Source organism: Carassius gibelio, chromosome A24, assembly GCF_023724105.1.
Source record: "Carassius gibelio isolate Cgi1373 ecotype wild population from Czech Republic chromosome A24, carGib1.2-hapl.c, whole genome shotgun sequence".
In the NCBI taxonomy this organism is placed as follows: domain Eukaryota; kingdom Metazoa; phylum Chordata; class Actinopteri; order Cypriniformes; family Cyprinidae; genus Carassius; species Carassius gibelio.
Genome location: NC_068394.1, coordinates 12,698,244 through 12,722,084, shown reverse-complemented (window position 1 = coordinate 12,722,084; position 23,841 = coordinate 12,698,244). Strand labels below are relative to the sequence as shown.

General features: G+C 37.3%; 1 protein-coding gene and 1 long non-coding RNA gene across 4 annotated transcripts in view; both read left to right on the top strand.

The window, feature by feature from the left end:
* Window positions 1–23,841, top strand: part of LOC127946053 (uncharacterized) — a 137,435-nt gene that overhangs the window by 46,071 nt on the left and 67,523 nt on the right. The gene's annotated exons all lie outside the window — the stretch shown is intronic.
* Window positions 1–23,841, top strand: part of LOC127946049 (double-stranded RNA-binding protein Staufen homolog 2) — a 118,882-nt gene that overhangs the window by 48,676 nt on the left and 46,365 nt on the right. For all 3 annotated transcript variants that reach the window (XM_052542335.1, XM_052542333.1, XM_052542332.1), the window contains exons 8-12: window positions 4,269–4,481; window positions 5,549–5,686; window positions 10,038–10,169; window positions 11,301–11,358; window positions 22,953–23,257. In XM_052542335.1, coding sequence (XP_052398295.1) covers window positions 4,269–4,481; window positions 5,549–5,686; window positions 10,038–10,169; window positions 11,301–11,358; window positions 22,953–23,257 — 846 coding nt within the window. The remainder of the gene's footprint in view (window positions 1–4,268; window positions 4,482–5,548; window positions 5,687–10,037; window positions 10,170–11,300; window positions 11,359–22,952; window positions 23,258–23,841) is intronic.

The following is a 23,841-nucleotide window of genomic DNA, read 5'->3' as shown; positions in this document are numbered from 1 at the left end:
ATTTCAGCGAAGGATAAATGGATTTGCAGCTCTAAAAATCGCTTGCAGTAGCTCTGCTACTGAATTTATTTCAAAATTGCAATCCATATACAACTATGATCAGCTGTTCCTTCATCTTGGCTGAGCTCTCAACGTTGTTACGGGAAAGGATGAAGCTGATTGGTTGGTTCTTGTCACATGACCCGCGGTGCGCTTGCGGCATTCTGAAAAGTTGAGATGTTTTTACATTTTGCTGTATCTAAAACGTATCGAACCGAACCGAACCGTGACATCAGTGTATCGTATCGAACCGAACCGTGAATTTTGTGAACCGTTACACCCCTAATATATATATATATATATATATATATATATATATATATATATAGATAGATAGATATAGATAGATATATATATAGTGGAGTATATCAAACAAGTAGCCCTTGAGACTATTCTATCCCTCACTTGCAAAAGGTTTGAAGACCCCTGTATCACATCATCTTTATGCCTAATTTTGGGACTTAGGAAGTGGTCATTTAAATTAAAAAGTTCCCTTTTATTTGAGACTCTGAGAAATTTCTCATCAAGGAGAAGTTGAAATCTCATTGGAGTCTTGATCTATTTCTCTCTGGGAATTTATCGTCTGACTTCAGAACTGAATTGAGTTAGTTGTATAATCATCTGTGACTCTGAGTACAGTTTTGATGTAACCAAGCTAAATCTCCACTCTTGGCCTATGGAATGGACAGTGTGGGAGTTCCCCTTAATGACGGACTTGCAGCTTTTAGTCCTTTTCCTTCCTCACCACACCTCATCCTTGCAAGAGAGCTGAAAACGACAAGCTGATATTTCCAAGAGGGAAATGTTGCAGAATTTCGTCACTTTATTATAGAGTGAGGCTCACCCAGAGGAATTCTCTCAATTCTTATGTAACATCTAAGTGTGATGATCAAATGCATTCCACATCAAGGCCTAGTAAATATTGGGTTATGCCACTCTGTCAAGTGTGCGGGAAATGCACAGAGCTCTCTTGTGTTTCTCAGTTCCTGGTCATCTTCAGATGAAAGTCCAGATTGTTGAGGATCTGGAGCTTACCGATGAAGATTAATGATGTGTGTCTACGCGTCCTATCATTCATATCAACTGTCATGAGATTTAAAGGGGTCATATGAAGCGATTAAATTTTTTTCTTTCTCTTTGGAGCATTACAAGCTCTTGGTGCATAAAGAAGATATGTAAAGTTGCAAAGTCTCAAATCCAAAGAGATATTCTTTATAAAAGTTAAGAGTCAACCACATCTACCTAAAACGGCTTGTTCTAACATGCCCCAACATGTCTACTTCACAATGTGGGAAGATTTGTATAACTCCAGCCAAATGTTCAAAGAAAGAAGCCGTAACTTTTATTCTCGCTGTTGCAGCCACCGCCATGTTGTGTAGTTGCTGTGTGTTTCATTGTGGAAGTGAAACTACTTTGTTTGGCCTTCCAAAAGAGGACAGAACTAGAAATCAGTGGTTAAGTTGTATCTACAACACTGTTCCACAACAGTCCAACCCAAATATTCAGATGTGTTCAACACATTTTATGGAGGACGAGGATTGTTTCCTGAATGAGTATCCTACAATGCCTGTGTCTGTTTATATAAAGTGGGGCAATTCCAACATTGCAAGGACTGTCTGGCACTTCTTACTCACAGCCTGTAAGTACATTTACCGGTACATATTTAAAGAATTTGCCACTGATGATTCAAACAGGAGTTTTGAGCAGTGTAGAGTAGTGCTTGTTGTTTGTCATTTCTCCGATCACAGATGCAGACATGGTTTTATGTTTATGCGATAATAAGACAGTATAAAGGGCCGTTCACATATCGCGTCTTTTGCGTTAAAACTGAATACTTGAGCTGTTTAGATCACCAAACCTTTGTGTGTTTTGCATGCAATCCTCTAGTAATTTTGAAGGTCAGTTTCTGGTCTGGTCTGCATGATAAAGATTATAGTGATGGGAATATCAAAGCTTAAGCCAGTGTGGACATTTTTCTTTTAAATGAGCACATAAAATGAAGGATATCATTTTGCGCGTGCAAGTTCGTTATTTCCAATGTAGGCTCATAATGGAATGGAAGCGACGCGGTCGCGACGCGCAGGCGGTGCGAAGCGCAGGCGGTGCGACGCGCCCAATTTTTCCAGGTGCGTCCACACTGCATCAAGCATCTCAACTTTTCAGAGAGCCGCAAGCACACCGCGGGTCATGTGACAAGAACTACCCAATCGGCTTCATCTTTTCCCGTAACAACGTTGAAAACTCAGCCAAGATGAAGGAACAGCTGTACATAGTTTTATATGGATTGCCATTTTTAAATAAATTTAGTAGCAGAGCTACTGCGAGTGATTTTTAGTTGCGCAAATCCATTTATCATTTGCTGATATGTCCGCATCTTCACGGAGCGAGCACGTCATGGTTGCTTAGCAAAGGCAGACGCCTCAGGGGCGCAACTGCCCGAGCGCTTTGGAAAAGAAAGAGAAAGCGGCACGCCTAGCGTTTTCCACGCGTTTTAGGCGCGATATGTGAACATAAGTCATTATAGTCAGTAGTTATTTCCCCACTGGATGCAACAAATGCCTTTTTTGTAATAGGTTTTATTGGTTTTGTCTCATCAAGCCGGGACACACAGGATCACAGTATGGTAAGGTCATAACATTGCCATCACACGCTTGAGGAATTCAGCCAATCACAATGCACTGGATAGCTGGCCAATCAGAGCACACCTTGCTTTTCAGAACGATGAGCTTTGTAAAAAAGGCAGGGCATAGAAGAGCAACAATAATTTATAGTACCTAGAAAATACACCCAAAATACACCAAGTACACAAAATAATGTTTTTTTTTGTTGTTGTTAATTTTTTTTATATCATTGTCACATGACTCCTTTAAAGAGAGAGTTCTCTCAGAAAATACATTTCTATCATTTACTCGCCCTAATGTTCTTTTGAAATCCGGATGATTTTCTTTCCTCTGTGGAACACTAAAGGTGAATGGGAACAAGATAAAAAAGCACCAGAAAAGTACCATAATCACAGTCCATATTTATAGTTTTCGAAAGCGATTTTCAAGTTTAATTTCTGTGTCACTATTTTGAGCTGACTGTACATCTTCTAGTCTGCTTCTTTTTTTTCTGTCTGTTCAGCTATCATGTGGCTTCAGAAGATTTGGAATATAGTTCATGAGTCATATGGACCACTTTGGTGGTTCTTCTGTTTTATTTATTTGACCATTTTTTGTTTTATTTTTCGCCCATTCTCAAACTCTTCATCCATTGTGTTGAGATGCTGCAGGAACATTCATAAATATTCCACTTTTGAGTTGCAAATAAAGGCTTACAAGTTTGGAACAACATCCAATGGTTAATATTTGGATGATCTTCATTTTTAAAGTGTTTGCATGTTTGAATTGACATGGGCCATAAAGTTTGCCACTGTATTTGAATTGGGCTTGATAATCTTCATTAGTTTTATATGGGCATATGGCTTCTCTCAGCTGAGCCTGCTTTACTGGACTGTCACATGTTTGAATGAATGCCAGAATTGTCATGTGTGTGAAGAGAGGATGTGAGGAGGGAGTCTCTGGAGATGGATAACTTTCAGTTCTGACTGAGCACACAGAGGCCCACCCTCAGCTGTGTGTGTGCGTCTGTGTGAAACTCGATCCCCCCAGTGTTGCTCTTAAAGAGCTCAGAGCAGCTCACCTGTTCTGTTGGCTGTCATGGTGATGTCACAGGAAGTAAATGCGATTACATGTGCATTACATGAAATTTTGGTTTCTCACGATAGTGAGAAATGGATAGAAGTAGCAGAAAAGAGAGTGACCAGAAACACAGAAACAGAAACACAACTATGCAGTTTAAAGAAAAGCAGCTATTCTTATGAACAATCTTAAAATGCAGAATTAATGTGCGTGAACTGTCCTAGGATTTATATGCATATTCATGTATATTTATATATTCATACTCAGAGTATGTGTTTAATAACCAGGTACAGTCTCCCAGGTTCCAGTGGTCTCACTCCCCATATGAGTTATTGATCCAGTTAAAACAGACGGTTTGAGTGTAGAGAGTCTAATTAGCAGTATTCCCATTGTCAAGAAAGAAGGTGGTAAAGGGCAGAAGGAAGAGAGCGTGCAGCAGACACGGCCTAAGGGGAAGAGAGAAAGAGAGTGTGACTGGAATGACTGCTGTTCACACTTCTGCATGCATGTGTGTTCTCTTGTGTAATGTGTTCATTATATGCCCCTCAGGTGCTGAAGGAGAGCGGACCCCCGCACATGAAAAGCTTCCTCACACGTGTGACGGTGGGAGAGTTTTCAGCCGAGGGTGAGGGGAATAGCAAGAAACTTTCCAAAAAGAGAGCGGCCCTCTCCATCCTACTGGAACTGAAGAAACTGCCAGTCCTTCCTGTTGTGGAGAAACCCAAAGTGCATTACAAGAAGCGGCCCAAGACCATTTTAAAGGTGGGTTGATTTAGAAGCAGATCCAGTTGGAGTGCTGCTTCCTTAAGATTCCAGAGTGGTGGCTGTTACTGGAGCATTAGATCAATGTTTTAGTTCACTAGAATTCTATGCATTAATATGGGATGTATTTTGGGAAGTCTAAATTTAAACTGTGTAATTTCTGTGCTATAGCAGCATAAAAAATGCCTGTATTTCGGCACTTATTTAAAAATGTAAAATAAAACTACTTTACCAACAACCAGTGGTTGCATATGGCTCAATTTCTCTTGTCAGTATACTTTTTTTAAGTAAAAAAAAAAAAAAAAGTAATATTGTGATTATTAAAATTTTATATTCTTGCAATTTAGAACAACAGTTCCCTATTTGAATGTATTTTATTCCTGAAATGACTAAGCTAAATTTTCAGCAGCCATTACTCCAGTCTGGTGTCACACGATCCTTCAGAAAACATTCTAATTTGCTGACTTGCTCTCATCACTAAAGTGAACTTTGGACCAGTTCTTTGGGGGACTTTGGAATGACCAGCCTTTTTGGGGGACTTGAATTAGTGTCATTGTAAAGCTACAATATTACATTGTAAAGCTACAATGAGAAATCACAGATTTGGCAATGACCAGCTTCTCTTGCAATAGCTGAAAGGGTCGTCCCTTTAGCCTTCATATGGACAACCTCCTGTCACAGGCTTTCATTCACCTTAGAGCACGCCACCATTTTGCAATCTAAGTGAAAATTGTTAAATTGGGTTTGTCATATAATTAAGAAAATTAGCCCTAGGTGCCAGATTATCACCAATAACTTGGAAGTATCTGTAAGTGTTCTCTAATTTTGTTGTTATAAACAGATTGAGATTAATGTCATATTCTTTAAAAATATTTGTAATTTTGAAGCTTGGCAGGCCCAATCCAAATTTATTTGCTCACTCAGTCAGTCACTCATTCACACACGCTCATTCACTCTTTTGTCATTCTCATGACAGGGTTACTGATGTGAACATTAACCAGCCGTCCATCTGTCCCTCTTGCTGCTTTATCTGTGTCTCTCATCCTTGTTCTCAATTTCTCTTTTAGACAGGGCCAGAGTATGGACAGGGCATGAACCCTATTAGCAGACTGGCTCAGATTCAACAGGCCAAAAAGGAGAAGGAGCCCGAATACATGCTGCTTTCAGAGAGAGGAATGCCTCGCCGGAGAGAATTCATCATGCAGGTAAATTTAATAAGAGAGGGACTCAGGAGGTGTAAAGTAAAAGGAAAATGTTAAGGCCGAGAGGGGGAGTGAAGGACAGATGAGTCCTGCACAAACACTGATAACCTCCCACTGGGCAATCTGTCTTAATCAGAAAGACTGTCACCTCCTCTGGCTCTGATTACCACTGACCTTCAGCTCTGTCGAAGTCAGGCAGAGACACTTTTGAGACGCGCGCACACTCTTGCTTGTCAGCTCTTGGAAATTTCCTCTCATTGCATAAGCTAATGGATAATTGCTCTTAATTTAGATCATTAAGGTGACAACAGTAATTTTCCTATGTAGGCCCAAGCACTTTTCAAAGCTTTAACACATAATGCTGGGTACACATCAAAGATAATTGGGCTGATTTTGGGCCGATTTCCCCCCTTCTGACAATCCTAGTTATTTTCCGATTATCTTGATGGTTCGACAGATTCTATTATCAGATTTTCCTATGGTGTGAGGTGTGTTAAGAGTGTCCGAACCTGATCGGAAGAAGGTCGGAGCTGCCCTAATCGCATAAATTAATTGCAAAATTATCTGCCTAGCTCAGCATGCATGTGAATTTATCCAAGGTTTGCATGAAAGTTGATTATTGGCTTGGATATAAATGTAAAAAAAAATATTCTGATTGTTCAGTGAATCACAGATTTGCTCTTAGCACACATCACATCACTGGCTGGTGTCCACTGGTTTATTACAGGTCATTAAAACAACAACTGTACTGCTGGCTGCCCAGGGAAAAAACGTTACCTCATACAGTAAAAATGAACCCCCTGTGGCCATAAGAGCAGCGCTTAGTCCCTATGAACAAAGATGCAAAAATACCAGCAGAATTGGCTCTAAATCACCTTGGATTTCCACATATGTTTTGAAATGCCTCCAACTTGGATCTGCTTTTGGTCTCTAGTTTTGGATCAAAGATCAGAACTCAACTTAGTTGACATGCTTTTGTTAGTTGAACAATAGCCGCATTTCCCATGTCGGGCCAAAAGCAGGTGCGCTAGTGCCCTGTTTGTGCTTCCTCTGGGCCAACTGCCCGGGTTTTTTGGTCTGAAGAAAAACCTTGGGCCAAAGCAGGCCAGCTGGGGTTAGAGGAGTGGTTATGAACAAAGGCGGAGTTTCTCTGCATCTGGAGAGCCTCAGCGCCACAGATAATTTCATAACGCTAACAGCTATAACACCAGCATTCCAGTGACTTATTTTTTGTTAGTTTTCTGATAATTTCTCTTTGTTGGTGAAATGATGGGGTTTGCGTGAAGTTGTTCCCGAGAGGCGTGTAAAGGGCTACATCTCCGAGGCTATTAGCCCCGCCCGTTTAAAGCACTGGCTCGCACTGGCACGACAATGGAAACTTAATTGTATGGAATAGATTAGATAAGATAGGGTAGTATATTGCGGATATAGTAGCATTGACTATTATGGATTAGAGATAAAAGGGTAAAGTAAATGGTAGAATAGATTTGTTTAGATTAGTGGTGAGTTCATGAAGTAGAGTAATCATGGTAGTGATTAGAAAGGAAAAAGTTAGGTAGAGTTGTATAAAGTAGAGTAGATGGAAGTAGAGTTAAATAGAATAAAATGGTGCAGAGTTGTACACAGATGAATGGAGTTGTGTAGGCTATAGGGTTGGGCCAATAGACAATGCTATCATCCTGCTATCATCCATCCATGGCTGACAGACTTCATTCAATTTCCACTCAGTTACTTCAAATTAATTTTTTTCGGATTTCTTAATAACATAAAGTTGTTCCCGGTCAAAATATAAATTACATTCAAAATAGTTTAATGAACACATTTAAAATAGTAGATTTTATTGAATAAATGATTCAAAAATAAAAACGGCAAATGAATTATAAGCTAGTTGTTTTACACAAACTAAAAACAGCAACAAAATTAAATTTTTTTTTAATTAAAATAGATTAAATAGGCTAGAATATGTGGGTCAGATCATGGGTGTTGGATAATAAATATGTTTCAATAAAATAAAAATAGCCATATATTAATTCAGTTCAAAAAGTTTTGATCCTCTGACGCATGTTCCTCCTCGCTCCATAAGGCCCCGGTATACTTCACTGTATGCGTTCCATTCCATCTTGCTCACAGCCGTGTCCAGACAGATTTCAAGATAATCTCAACCATGGATGTGCTCGAACAGATGAGCTCTACATTCACAGTATCACCCACTGTACTTGACTCACTTTGACTCAGCGTGCTCGCAGTCTCAAAAATTGGCCTGCACATGGAAGAAAATCACCCTGTTCTTCCCCAAAGTCATTGTCCATTGCGATGTTTTGCTGTAGATATCTTCGGATGCCAATTTTGTAGACAACGCCCAACCCTAGTAGACTAGATAGGATGGATTGAGTAGCATAAATAGGATAGAGAGGAGTTGTATGGAGTAGACTTGTGTAGAGCTGTACAGAGTACAGTAGAGCTATATACACTAAAAATCAAAAGATTAATAAATGTACTCTACTTACTCTACTCAATCCATCCTTTAGGAAATCCATTTAGTAAAATCAATTTAGTTCATTTGTTGTTTTATAGAGTTGTACAGAGTGCTGTAGAGATGTATAGATTAGGGTGAAGGTATATAGAGTGAGGTTGAAGTAATAGAGTAGGGTAAAATACATAGGATGGATTGAGTACATTTATTTAGTAAATTTGTACAAATTTAAGTACATTTGTATAGTTTAGAGTATAGAGTGGTGTAGAGGTGAATAGAGTAAAGTTGAATTTAGAGTACAGTAGAATACAGTAGGGTAGATGTGAGCAGATCAGAATAGTATGGTGAAGAGTAGTACATAGTTGAATAGAGTTTTGTAGACTAATTAAGATAAGTAGAGTGTAGAGTTGTATGAAGTAGAGTGATTTGGATCTCTATAGAACAGATAGATTGGAGGGATAAGAGTAAATCCGATTTTAGAAAAATAGTATTATAAGTGAAAGTGAAAGTCGTGACATTTGCCAAATATGGTAGCCCATACTCGGAATTGGTGCTCCGCATTTAACCCATCCAAGTGCACACACACAGCAGTGGGAAGTGAACACACCGTGAACACACCCGGAGCAATGGGCAGCAACTGGAGGTTCAGTGCCTTTCTCAAGGGCACTTCAGCCATGGGTATTGAGGGTGGAAGAGAGCGCTGTTCATTCACTCCCTCCCACCTACAACTCCTGCCAGCACCGAGACTCGAACCAGCGACCTTCTGGTAACTAGTCCGGCTCTCTAACCATTAGGCCACAGCTGCCCCGATGAAAAACACAGAGAGAGCGAGCCAGCCAGAAGTCGAACCTAGAATCTTCTGATCCATAGTCAGATGCGTTATCCATTGTGCCACTGGCCCACCGATAAAAAGTAGTACTTATATAAAGCAGTACTTAGTTGAATGGGGTTGTGATAGACTGGATAGAATGGGTTGAGTGTGGTAGACTGGATAGAGTAGATTGGTGCAGAATAGTGAGTTGTTTTGAGTAGAATAATGGAGTTGTGTAAACAGGACAGGATGAATTGGAGTAGAGTCGAATGAATATTGTAGAGCTGAACAAAGGGAGGGAAACTTTTCAGCAGAAGAAAAATAGTACACTGAACACTGTAGTAAATAAAAAATAATCATGTTGAGTCTCATTCTGAATGATCCGTCAGAGGCTTATCCCACTCTACCACACACACAAACAATCAAGCAGCATCCAAGTTGGAGAAGTTTCTCTTCTCTGTCTCCCGTCCGTTAATCCCTCGCTTTAAAGCACTCCAAGCATCTCCGAGCGTGCGGTAACACATCCTCTAACTGATTCTCCATGCTCCTTTCACTGTCACATTAGACTCAGCTTGTGTGTGTTTCTTTTGTGCTGCCCAGTCGCTTCCACATTGTTCGCTCTCTGGTCTGTGGGCATCAATACGTGTCTGTTTTCAGGTCCACACCATCTCTCCCCACCTGCTGCTTTGCTCCTAATAAATATGAAAAGATGGTCGTCTAGGTTTAGAGATGGTTTGACAACAAAATGTATTTATCTTTTAAAACTATTCGACAATATAGTACTACCGATTGGGTGTTGATCGTTTTCCAGATTCAGACTTTTCTTTGATTAAGTAGTCAATATAGACAATTTTCACCTTCAGATGTATTATTGTTGCTTATTATATTAACAATCCTGTTTTTTTTTTTTTTTTTTATTCTTTAGGAAAGGCAAAAACATTCCATTTAATTTAACTCCGCTGTCATTTAGTCATCGGTACTACTAATTGTCACTCAGTTACAATTTTACATTAATGGTGGTCATCTAGACAGCTTCAAACATCTCTAACTGTTTGTGTGTTTGTTGACAGGTGAAAGTCGGTACCGAGGTGACCACAGGAACTGGTCCCAATAAGAAAGTGGCCAAGCGCAATGCAGCTGAGGCCATGCTGCTTCAACTGGGCTACAAGGCATCTACACCATTACAGAACACTCTGGAAAAGGTCAATTTCAATCAAGTTAGTTACTACAACTGCCAGTAGCTATTAAGCTTAGGTTGCATATTAAGTGTTTCAGTCAGTGTTCATAAATTTAAAACACATTTTATTCGGATAATAAAACAAAAATGTAAATAAATCGTATAATAGAATTATACAAGTAAATAAATTCTATAGTAAATATTTAGTGACGTAAAATAAATATTTTAATTCCACCTTTATACTTTACATGTTTTAGTACAAAAAGTGATTTAGAATTATTGTGATGACAATTATGACAGCAATAATTTTAAGCTGCATATTTGAAACAGATCATTAAAAAGGAAACAAAAAGCTTTTTGCTCAAATGTTTCATACTTTCTTATTTATTATCATTAAAAAATATATATATATTTTTTGTAAAAATTAGGGTAACATTTCTATTAGATAACTCTCTCATTTATCAAACTAATTGTCATAGTAAAGTAAATAAATGAAATATGAAAAATCCATATTTTTTTTATTATTTATTTAAAAAAGTGAATTTTATTAGGATGACATTAGGATGATAATTAATGACAAGAATTACAATGCCAATGGCAGTTTGTTGTTTTTGACCTGGTTATTTTCGATTTAGGGAATTTTAGGGGGAAAATACTAAAATGCAAAACAAAATATAATAAAATCCTTTTTAGGGAAAAAAATACTAAAATATTTGAGACTCACCGGTTCATACTGTCAAAAATGTAAACAATTTATGAGATCATTCTGTAGCACACCAACACCATTCAGTGTTTTTACATGTAGGTATTACTTCTCTTAATTAAGTCAATCCCATCTTGTCACCACATTCAGTATGAACAGCGTGGGGGGGGGTATTAATGAGCAAGTACGTGGATGTATATGTTTGTATCAGTATGCGGCTTCCCGTTTCAGTGCGCACAACCTTAATCTTTAAATCTCCCATCTACTTAGTCTTTGCATGTTAGTGACGCTTATGTTGTGATGTCTCAATTTGGTAGCAGTTCTCCCTTTCTAATTGAAGCAAGGGAAAGCGACTTGTCTGACATGCATTAAAAAGGGGTTTGCTAAACCGGCCATCTTTTTCTCTCCCTCCATTTCTTCACCGCTCCTCTATTATCTTAACATTGGCCACAGATGGACAACAAAGGCTGGAATGGACAAAGGGCTGCTTTTCCTGAAACAACGACCAACAGTAAGTGTTTTTCTCTCCGTCTGTGTTCCCCAGTGTAGGTGATGCCGGGCCGTTTAATCTATCTGACTGATTAATAAGGAACCGAGGCGGCTCAATCACAAACTCGCTTCTATGGAGAGCCTGTGAATTCCTTCTATTCACGCAGACTTATGTGCTTTCCCAGGGGGTCTATGAGACCGCAGTATTACACACTCGCTCACACATTAACCACCCAAACACTTTTCCAGGGTACCACCGTGGTCTTCCAGACAGGTTTGCAGCCACACAAACATATCCATTTTCATGCCATGCTCGGCTAAGGGTTCTGTGGAGCTCTTAGGACTGAAGTTCTGAGAAATAAGGTCTCAGTAAGGACCTCAAATGATCCCACTCTGTCCAAGATCTTTTAATGTGTACTCTCTTTGGTGCCTGTTTACAATTCCTACAAAATAATGATGCAAATCATGTTATAATGGCCATTAATGTCTGTTTTAATTATGTGCTAATATAGCATACAGATACCTGATTAGCCTAGTAGCTTATGCACTATGCATGCACATTTTTAATGGGTATGAATTGACATAATGTTATTATGTAAATGTTAATTACAATTATTTTATAGATTGATGTATTTGAGGTAAGTGCATCCAAAAATGAAAGTTTGCCAAAAAATGTACTCACCATCAGGCCACCCAAGATGTTAATAAGTTTGTTCATCTGAACCGATCTGGAGAAATTGAGCATTACATCACTTGCTCAGTGAATGGGTGCCGTCAGAATGAGAGTAATCATAATAATTCACAAATAAAAAGCTGTGTTTTTGTTGGAAACAAATCGACTAATACATTATATCACTTCCTCCGGTGAAAAAGTCCATCCTCTGTTGTCATCTCATATCACTTGTCGCCTAATTTGTTTAGAACTAATTTAGACTGTTTTTGTTTACTTGTTCTGTGAATATTTCTCACTTGAGATTACTTGTTTTAACTGGATAGAGGACTCATGCAGCCAGAAATGTTTAAAAGTTAAACCTGTCCTGATGGATTGTGTGGAGTTGCTTGTAATTTTTGAATCAGCTGTTTAAACTCTCATTCTGATGGCACCCATTCACTGCAGGGCAACCACTGGTGAGTAAATCAGGCAGTTTCAGATGAATAAATCATCTACATACTGGATGGCCTAAGAAATTTCATTTATTATTATTTATTTTATTATGCAATATATAGTAAGCAATTCTATACAGATTTTCAAGTGATGCTGTTAGTGTGTGCTCGGTATAGCTATTAATTGAAAATTGATGGAGACCTGATTTCGAGGAAGTACCCAATTGAATGATTCCCAGCTCTGAATTTGAGAGATGAGAAATGATTCAAACAAACATAGCACATCGCTGTCTTTGGATGTTAAAATATATTTGCAAAGCTCATAAACAGAGTAATTCATATCAATGTGTTATTCAATGATAAGCTATTTTGATGTGGTTAGAAGTTGTGTTACGAATAAGAATCATAGCAGTCAATTCACACATATGAGATTTGTAAATAAAATCATTTAAGACAGCTGGAGAAAACAAACAGAATTAAGACATACAGAGCGTCTGCCATTTGAGCATCTCTGCAAACAGCTTTGTGATTATAATGGGCAGTGATATAGTTTTGTTTTGCGTCAGTCTTGCCAGACTGAGTTGTTGTTGTTGTGAACTTTCAGACATTATTACACCCCTGGCCTCTGGCGTTATTGGGTCCTGATTCAGTTTTTCCGGACCAGTCTTTTTTTCTCCTGTGGAAATGTGCAGCTCTGGTACTACATGGCACTTGAGTTGAGGATTATATGAAATCGCATGATAACAAACAATTTAAATCATTGTTAAATGATAAATCAGACATGCTGGTTGCAGGAACGGTAATGCAGAGTGAAATGACCAGTGTCTTTGTGCATACAACTTCCTTCAGTGAGTTTTCAATGACTGCATTGTGTAATTAAGCAGTTTTGTTGCTTACTTTATTTGAAGCACTGTTTTGGATGAATCTATGAAAACAACAGCTTTTCTAAATCATCTCTAAATCAGGTCACTCATGGTCTAATGTTGGAGCATATTTGACCCAACTATGTAGTGACATTCCTGGAACTTGCACACATGCTGACGAAAGCTCTTGGCTGATGGAAAAACCTTTATTATAGAGCCTGTGGCAAGCAGTTTATTTTCTTGCCCAGCATCCTACAGTTAATTCAGCCTGAACCGCTTGACAAACTGTGCATTCAGACTTTTTAATAATTTATGCCTTTATGAGCCTCATGATTTTGTAAAATTGTGCTTTTGTAAAATTACAAGCTTTACATTTTTGCTTTTGAGTCCTTCCAAGTTTGGCCCCTTTTGACTTCCATAGTAAGCGCTTCAGTATAACCTTGATTTTTACTTTTTTAAAGAATATGAGAAGTGTTCATTTTTTATTATTATTTATTATTATTATTACTTTATTTAAATTTTTGTGCTTTTTTTTTGTGATTATCAGCATTATTCCACAAATGTTGATTTTGCTTAAAAGAAAAGTTCACCCAAAAATGAAAATTAGCTGAAAATGTACTTACGTAAGTTGTTCCAGACCAGTATGAGTTTCTTTCTTCTGTTGAACATTAAAGAAGACATTTTGAAGAATGTGAGTAACCAAGCAGTTTCTGGTCTGCAATGGCTGCGTTTCCACTGTCGTGCCAAAAGCGGGCGTGCTAGTGCGTGCCAGGGCCAGTCACATTTCCACTGTCACATCCGGTGCTTGATCGTGCCTCGTCGGTGCTTCCTCTGGGGCCAACGGCCCGGGTTTTTTGGGCTGACCAAAACCTTCGGCCAAAGCGGGTCAACTGGGGCTGGAGGAGTGGTTATAAACAAAGAGTCTAGAGTGTGTCAGCGTTGTGGACCATTTCATAAAGCCAACAGATATAACACCAGCATTAAAAAAATTTTTCAAAATAAGTTGAGCTAAAACCTCACTTTAAGACAGCATCGAGTGTTTGAAATAACTTGATCCGATAATCATCATACAAGGGAAAAAAATATTTGTAAGCTATGCAAAAGACTATGCATGCTAGCCATTAACGTTACAATAGTAAACGTGGTAAATGTGACCACATGAAGAAATCAGAAGTTAGCTTCTTATTCTCTATCACAATCGTGTATTTATTTAGTAACATATTCTATCTGTCATGAGTCTCGTCTCAAGAGTTTAGCTCCGCGTAACGTATGTCATATAAATATAACAATGGTTTTTGTTCGGGAGCTTTTATAAAAATATAGAAATGATCATACTTTCTAAATGTCATGTATATACTGTGACTACAAATAAACAGAAACAGACTCGACTGAATAGAAGGAATGAATGTTCATAACCAGGGCTTTACATTAACTTTTTTGCTCACTAGCAAATGTGGCTAGTGGTTTTCCAAAGTTACTAGCCACACAGCATTTCTACTAGTCTTTTTGTTGTGAAATTACCTGATAAAAACTGACTATGGCGTGCTAAAATTGATTTGAACTAGATTTGCAACTCTTTTAAATGTAAACCACTGTACACACCCAAATCAAGACTACATAAATGTATAACAATACATGTCATTAACATTAGCTCTGATAAGGTTGTGTGTAAAGATCCTTAAATAAAACCATTTATTAAGATAAAGACATAAATAGTAGCTTCTTATTGCATAATAAAAGTGGTGCATGGATGTAGAAGATTAATAAAAAAGATAACTATACTGAAAAAAAACTTTCGAATTAAAAACACTTTCTGTTTAAAAATCAGAATCAGACTCAGAATTACTTTATTGAACAACACTGGGAATTTCTTTGTTACAAGTTGCGATGGAAAGTAGGTCAGTCTTGAAAACCTCTAGAAAAATGCATGCCATGTTTTGGACAAAGTTGCTTTTATCTTCATTAAAATTTGAGGGGAGCGTTCCTCTCATCATAAAGAACACATTTCAGTTTGTAATTTTTGTGCTCAGGTCCTAATAATAGCCGCGTTTCCACCGCAGGAACTTTACCCAGGAACTAGGGACTTTGGCCTGGTACTGTGCTTCACTGCAGGAACCAGGAACTAAATAAAGTTCCGGGTAAAAAAATGCCTCTCAGAAAGTCCCTGCTGGCGAGGTGGTACTTTTTCAAAGTTCCGGAACTTTCGGGGGCGGGACTTTGGTGCTAAACATTCTGATTGGTTGAGTTCACGCAGCATTGGTTGAGTTCAACCACCATTTATTCGGATCAACATTTTCAAAATATTACTGTTATTGTGTCATGAAATGTAATGTAAGTATTTCAGGCGAGAATGTAGTTGTTTAAAACTCAAATCTGTTGTTTCTTTATAAAGACAGCGCCTATTTAAAAATGTGTTTCGTCGATCTCTGAGATGGTGAGCTCCACGCAATCAGCGGGAGCTCAGTGATCATCTATCCGACGAGAAGCAGCCTCACCTTGGATAGACCTTCTGATATGTGCCGCTGGCTCTGATGTCTCTTTAGTGGTTAAACATAACATATAATTCAGCTGCGGGGTAAATCTAACAGGTTTTCTTTGGTCTGTATTCAATTTATCTATATGTTAAAATGAAAATAAAAAAGGCAAGTCTATATAATATTTCGTTTCATTGTAATGGCTGTATAACGTTACACATATCCCTGAACTAAGTACATTTCTGCAGCTGTTATTATGTTTAATTGAAAACGAAAAGAGGCAGTGGTATATTATATCCTATTTTGTTTTATTATAAATATACTGAGATGAAAATTGCAGTAGGCAAAGCGATCTGAGTTCACGCAGCATTGGTTGAGTTCAAACACCATTTATTCGGATCATTTTCAAATATTAATGTGTCATGAAATATAACTTTTAAAGTATTTCAGGCGAGAATATAGTTGTTTAAAACTCAAATCTATGTTTTATTTATAAAGACAGCGCCTATGTAAAAATGTATTTCGCTGATCTCGGAGACGGTGAGCTCCGCTCGATCAGCGGGAGCTCAGTCCTCATGTTTCCGCAGAGAGAAGCCTCACCTCGGATAGACCTTCTGATATGTGCCGCTGGCTCTGATGTCTCTTTAGTGGTTAAACATAAAATATAATTCAGCTGCGGGGTAAATCTAACAGGTTTTCTTTGGTCTATATTCAATTTATCTATATGTTAAAATGAAAATAAAAAAAGACAAATTTATATAATATTTCGTTTCATTGTAATGGCTGCATATACACATATCCCTGAATTAAGTACATTTCTGCAGCTGTTATTATGCTTAAATGAAAACCAAAGGAGGCAGTGGTATTTGATATCCTATTTCGTTTTATTGTAAATATACAGTAAGGAAAATTGCAGTAGCCAAGACGAGCTGACTGAAGTTATCAAGTACACTGCTGTTTATAGATTTACCGGACTTGCATTGTCGCGGACATCACACTCCCTAGACGAATGCACAAAGTCTGAACTAACTACCGAGGATGCACGTCCAAAATCAGTGTACTTTTTTTTTTTTTTTATCAGCGGTACTTTTTATTGAGAAACGCGCGCAGACCTACGTCACCAGTCTATTTGCCTAATCTTCCCGGTACTTTACACCGCGGTGGAAACTCAGAAAGCAACAGGTCTGGGGGGAAAAAAAGTTCCTGGTACAAATGTTCCAGGTAATTTCGGTGGAAACGCGGCAAATGACTACTGGGTAGGTTGCAACCCAACCCTCTACGAACACCTTGGCAATTGAATCGCCATTGGCTAGTAAATATTTTAGTTTACTTGCCAAGACCGATTGAGATATATATATAATATTTGTAAACTGGAGCAGTTTTTTAAAAATATACTTTTAACATCAGTCAGTCAAGCTTTATAATAACTGATTTGCTGAAATCAAAACATGGACGATAATAGATGAGCGCCAGCCAATGGGATTGCTGTTTGAGCATTAACACCACCCACTACCGGAAAACCCGGCTGTTCTTAAAAACTGAAGACTTCCATAAGAACGCTGTTATATTGACAGGAAAATACAACAAAGAATATTGTTTAAATGCAGCGAGTCAATTCTCTCTCTCTCTAAATTCTGATAACTTCTCTTTTTTTTTGGTCAAATGATGGGGTTACGTGACGTTCCTGAGAGGCGTGTAAAGGGCGGGTTTTAGTGAAGCGCAGCGCAACTTTTGGATGCACGGTGGAAATGGAGTGATATTTTGGCCTCGGTGCTACAGGTCAGAGGCTATTTTTGAGTGAGCGATCTCTTTTACTTTAATACAGAATATTAAGCTTCTGTTTTCTTTGACATCTGCTGAATTGGTTTTTACATGACAGAAATGTAGAAGTGGAATTTATGCTGATTGCACTGATGCAGCTAAATGCATAAATTTGTTGTTAAAACACAATTATCCATCTCTCTCTTCATCTGTTTTTTCTTTTGGCTTTTGCTCTGGTTTGGAGAGTATCCATTCTCCAACTCAGCTGTATCACGCTGGTGTTGTTAGACTCCGTCTATCTCCTAATTGACTTCACAGACTTTCTCAACCATAAAGTCTTTAATGTCAGAATAATGCTGGTTAATTTACGGTTCCTGAGATCTGCCAGGGAGAGAATCAACGGCTCTAAGGGGTGTAAACTCAATTCAGAGCAGATGTACATGTCAGTGACCTGCAAGCGAAGTTTTTCTTTTCCACCCTTGTGAACACAGAACCAGGCTCTCTAAAGCAGATTTACGATGACTTGTCCAAAGCTGCAGTGTGCAGATTTATCTCAACTGCATTTTGATTATGCAAGAGGAATGATTTTTATCCTTAGCTCTGCATTCTTGGGTGTTTCTTCAGCTATGCACATTTTTTGGCAACATGGACTCTCTGAAAACACAGTTTTTTAATACTCTCACTTTAAGTTGTCCAGCAGTGTAAATGCATGTATCACAGAATAATTATATATATTTTTTGATCATTTACAACAGTGACATTTCCACCACCAATTTAAATTATGTCTTTAATTGCATTTTATAGTGGACGTGAAGGAAATTACATTTTGAACATGTTTTAATAAGAATGGCCGGCTAATTTCTTATCTAGCATTTTGTGTGTCTTAAATAAAACTGTACAATATTTGTACACTTTTGGCATCATTTGACAAAGTTGCACATTGGAAATGGGTGATACATTAAAAATACTCTAATTACTAATGATATTAACCTTAATTACTTTCATATTTACATCTTAAACTTTTGATCACTGAGACAGTTTTCGCTTTTTTAATCAAGTACACAAACTTTTAAACTTAAGTAGGGTCAGGGTTGTTTAGGTTGTTTTGATGGAAATTATACAGCACAAATGGTACTGTGGTATTGTTTTTTCTTAGCATGTTTTGTGGTTTTTGACAATTCCCAATTTTGCCATTTTAGCCTGGGATGCTGATTTGCATAATGCAGAATGCAACTTTATGTGTCACATTTAAAAGAAAAATCAATGTCAGTAGCATTTTTGCCAGTCAGACTTGTCGAAATGGTTGACGAGACGTTTGAATCGCTGGTTTTTATTTACTTTCTTATCTTAACTTTGTAAAATTTTATAAAAATACATTTCACCCAATATATATTGGCATGGTTTATCAGCACTTGTATTATTATGTATTATTCATGATGGATTTTCATATTTTAATAGGTTCTGGCACATGGGAAACAATTCCAAAAAAGTTGTTACTTTTACTTTGCAAAAAAGTGGAAATGTGTTCATTTGAATAAAAATCAGCCTCAAAGTACCCTCATTCCTTATTGCTTAAATGTATTCTAAGTGACACATAGAGCTAAATGCTCAGGGTTGGATCCCTCTCAAGAAGTTTAATGGTACAAGATGAGCAAGACTTTTGATATAAAAAGGAAATTTAGTCAAAACTGCACATTGAGTCACAGCTGGCACAACCATATGGTCCCAGGGTTCATGTAACATGCTTTATTTAAGGCAACAAGACAAGTGTGTCAGACATTATTAATCAGTTCCCTGCACCGGTATTCTACAAGTTTGAGCTTTAATCCCACGATACATTCTTCTGAATGTACAATCCCTCAGAGATCCATGGCATATGTGTTATAATTTGTGAGTAGAGTAATGAACGGATGAAAAAACAAGGCAGGAGCGATGGATTAAACGAAGTAAAGGAGGTCTCACAGTTGCGTTGTATACCAGAAAAACAACTTCAACATCACAACATCTTCTTAACTGAGTGTTTTTTATTCCCATACGATCACCCAAAGCTAATGGGAAGCCCAAAAAAAACACAAGATCTCCATTATGGATAAGTATTTCAGCAGCTTTTCGTCTGCAAAGTGGCCATAATTGATTTCTTGGTGATTCTTTTTGAATGTGCATGTGAAAAAGAGGTTGTTTGTTTGTTAAAAAGGGAAGAAACAGAGCAGGATTCCACGAACATTAAATGTATGAGTAAGACAGAGCTTTGCTCGTGTGTGTACGAATATGTCAGTGTGTTAAGTGTTTAGTGTGTTTAGTGTCTTGGAGCATTGCTTCATCGTCTTGATTTACAGTTGGGCCTCGTGTGTTATCTGCTTTAAATCACAGCTTGGGCCATGAGCTGGCCAATCTCCAGCCCACCATTCTCAAATTCAGCCCATCATACTGGGTGGAACCTGTTGGAATGGGGAAAGTGAGAGAGAAGGGGAAAAAGAAAGAGAAATCAGGGTGCCGATTGTGGTATTGTTTTTTCTTTTTGTCCGAATTCCCAATTGATGTCATTTTGGCTCACACCTCTTATTTTATACCATTTTAAGTATGCATTTTTCTCATGTGGACTCTGGATGCTGATTTGTGTAATGCGAAATGCAAGTTGTCGTGTGAGATTTCAGAAATTCATTTGCCGATCAACCATGTTGAAATGGCCGAAGGGAACTCCAATCGGCTGGTTTTCATTTACATTCTCTCACCGTGAATTAAAAGGTTGCGTCAACGACACACTGCAGTGCTCCGAGGAACTGCCTATTTACATTTCTCACAATTATCTGGGATAATATTTACCAGTTTTATGGCCCGAACACTAAGTTAAATCAGTTGTTGCTTGTTCTGGGTTGTCAGATATTGCAGAGAACAGCCGGCTCCTTATTCAGGACAGCAAAAGCAAACAGGAAGATGAGGATATACATACTGCACACTGCACAGAGAGGTGAAACTCATAAGACAGGCTAGAAAAGTAATAGTTTCTTTGTTCCAATTTTTTTTTAAAATATATATATATATATATATATATATATATATATATATATATTTATATATTTATATATATATATATATATATATATATATATAGTTTTAGCCATTCAAAAGCTTGGGGTCTTTAAATTTTGTGTGTGTGTGTCTCTTATGCTCACCAAGGCTGCATTTATCTGATCAAAAATACAGTAAAAACAGCAATATTATGAAATATTATTACAATTTTAAGCAGCCATTACTCCAGCCTTACGTTTTACATGATCCTATGGAAGTCATTCTAATATGCTGATTTGGTGCTAAATAGTGTTGTCATGGTACAAAAATTTCAGTATTCAGTACCGATACCAAAAAATACAAAAGATACAAAAATATTCTAATAAAAATAAATAAATTAAAAAAAAACTTTTTATCACTAAAAATAAAACCAATACCATTCTTTATACGTATTTACAATTATATTTAAAGTTTTTTTTACAAATAATATAATTATGAAAAACAGTAAACAAGTTTCACCCAAATTTAATTTGTCTTTTACTTAATGAAATGTAAACATTTACATTTTAAACATGGACAATTCTTTTGTGATTTATTTCTTTAAAATATAAAGTTGTATTATTTTTTTTCCACAGTAGTAGCAGTAACACATACATTCTACTAAATAATAGTAATATCTAGCACAATGCCTTTGTGTAAAAATGAACTTTTATTTTCATGGGCTACTTTTATTTTGACACTGGTTTTACTCAGATGAAATGGTAAAATGCTTGTGAAGTGACTCAGAACAGTTTTGGTGATGTAGTTTATGTATTTATGTCCTCATTGAGACGGCAGATGCTGAAATTACTGCAAGCATCACGCACTTCAGTCTATGTAGTAAACTAACCATTCATTCATTCACACAGAGACGCGCAGAACATGCAGGATTCAGATTTCAACCAACTTTTGCGGCTTAACATTTACAGATACTGGTCCATATGGAGATTTGATTTGAATAATTAATGCTAACTTTGACACATTCCGTGATTGTCCATATTAAAATGTAAGTTTCATTATCATGACTGGATTTTGAGATTCCGTCTGCATTTTCTGCTTCGCGGAAATCATAGCGCTGTGTGTGTCAAGAACCGGGTTGAGCGGGTACTCGGTACCACCGGTATTTAAAGAAACCTGGTACCGTCACATTTAAAAATTTTTAGGACCGACTTGGTACCGAAGTACCGGGTCTTTTGACAACACTAGTGCTAAAGAAACATTTATTGTAACTCTTGAAAATGTTTGTGCCCCTTTATATTTTCATGGAAACTGGAATTTTTTCAGGATTTTTTTTATTAGAAATTTAACAGCCTTTAATGTCAGTTTAATGTGTCTTTCCTGGGGAAAATACAAAAAATATCGGATCCTTGTATACATTCAAGTACATTTAAGTACATTAAAGTTATTAAAATCAGTCCAATAGAGTAAAAAAGCACACACACACACACATATATATATATATAGTATAGTCCCCATTAAAGTGTTTATATATATATAATATACCCGGCATCATAGTTTTTCTCGTCTACATTGCACTTTGTGATCAACAAACAAGGGCTGCACAATAAATTGCCTGTGAATGTCATGCGCATCTCGTCAGTAAAGCTGATTTATAGTACCGGTAAATCTCAATCACATGCTTTCAGATGGATATTATTCAGATGTATTTAATACACAGAGCCGTAGATAACTGACAAGCTATGCTATATCGCATTTATTAGATGAATCACATCCGATTATGATTGCGATATTGTGTAGCTTGTCAATGTTAGTGTTTTTATTAATGGCATTTATGTTTTTGTTAATCCACTATGAATGTAACAAGGCAAAGATGAATGCACTTTTGGAATTTTAATGTAAGGGAAATGTCATTTTGGAATTTCTGTGGTCTAATGTGATGTTGTTCATGTTTGTATTCATGATACAATTTTCTTTATTGCTGTAATTAATTTATAGCATTAACAAGATGACCTGTTGAATTCATGTTGGAAGTCATGACTGATGAATGTATATTTATTCCAGTGCCTTTATATAAGATTATTATTGACCAATAGTTCATAGGCTGTCATACAGGATGTTTATCAACTTACTATGTTGTGTATAATAACATTCATATTGATTGAACCTGGATTTGAATTTTTTATTTTATTATAACCTAAAGATTGAAAGTTTGAAACGGTTTTCATCTTGCCACTTTCTTGGTAAATATATATATTTTATTTTTTTACTTGAATTAATCAAATTAATTAAATACATATTTAACAAAAATCTATATATTTATTTAATTATTTATTTCATGACCTTTTCAGTGTTCAGAATACAAATGTGCACACAACTAAGCAGTGTCTTTTTCCATCCCTATGTAGCCCAAAAAGGAATTCTTCACCTCTCCCCAGATGTTTATCAAGAAATGGAAGCGAGCCGGAATAAGGGAGTCTCTGGTGCCCCTGGAAACTACCTGACACCCAAAGACATTGGTCAAGGGTCCACAGGGTCATTCTACACCCCGTCGGTGGGCAGCACCGCAGCCATTGCACGAGAGCTACTGCTAAGCGGGACGTCGCCCACCGCTGAGGCCCTGATCCTGAAGGGAAAAGCACCTGCTTTGGCCTGTGGCTCTATTCAGCCTTCCCAGCAGCTGGAGTACTTAGCCCACATTCAAGGCTTCCAGGTATGGAATAAATGAAGTGATTTTGCAGATCTGTTTATCTCTCGCGCTCGCTCTCCACTGCTAGCTCTACCCAGAGAACCGGACCTCAAATTTCATAACATCTCTTGCGAAGCCTAAACTTGATCTGCTTGGCTTGCACTGTTCGTCCATCGGGATGAGACTGCGGAAATGTGGAAGTGCCTGCTTCTGTCATTGATGTTCCTGCAGGTCAGGGACGACATTTCTCACAGTTTCATTTCCCTTTTTCCTGTCTGTATTCCATTGCAGGCAAGGGATAACAACTTGTCTTTAGCTTATTCATCTTCCACAGCTCTGTTTGTCCTAGGGCTGCATAATTATGACAAATTATAAAAGTTACATTTTATTTGTGGAGCAGCTGCACTTTATATTCTATGTCTAGGCTACCAAGCAATAAGAATAGCCTACTGTCCCATTGTGGCAATGACTGGATCAGAGCTATATCTTACTTTTATTTATATATATATATATATATATATATATATATATATATATATATATATATATATATATATATATATATATATATATATATGTATATATATATATATGTATATATATATATA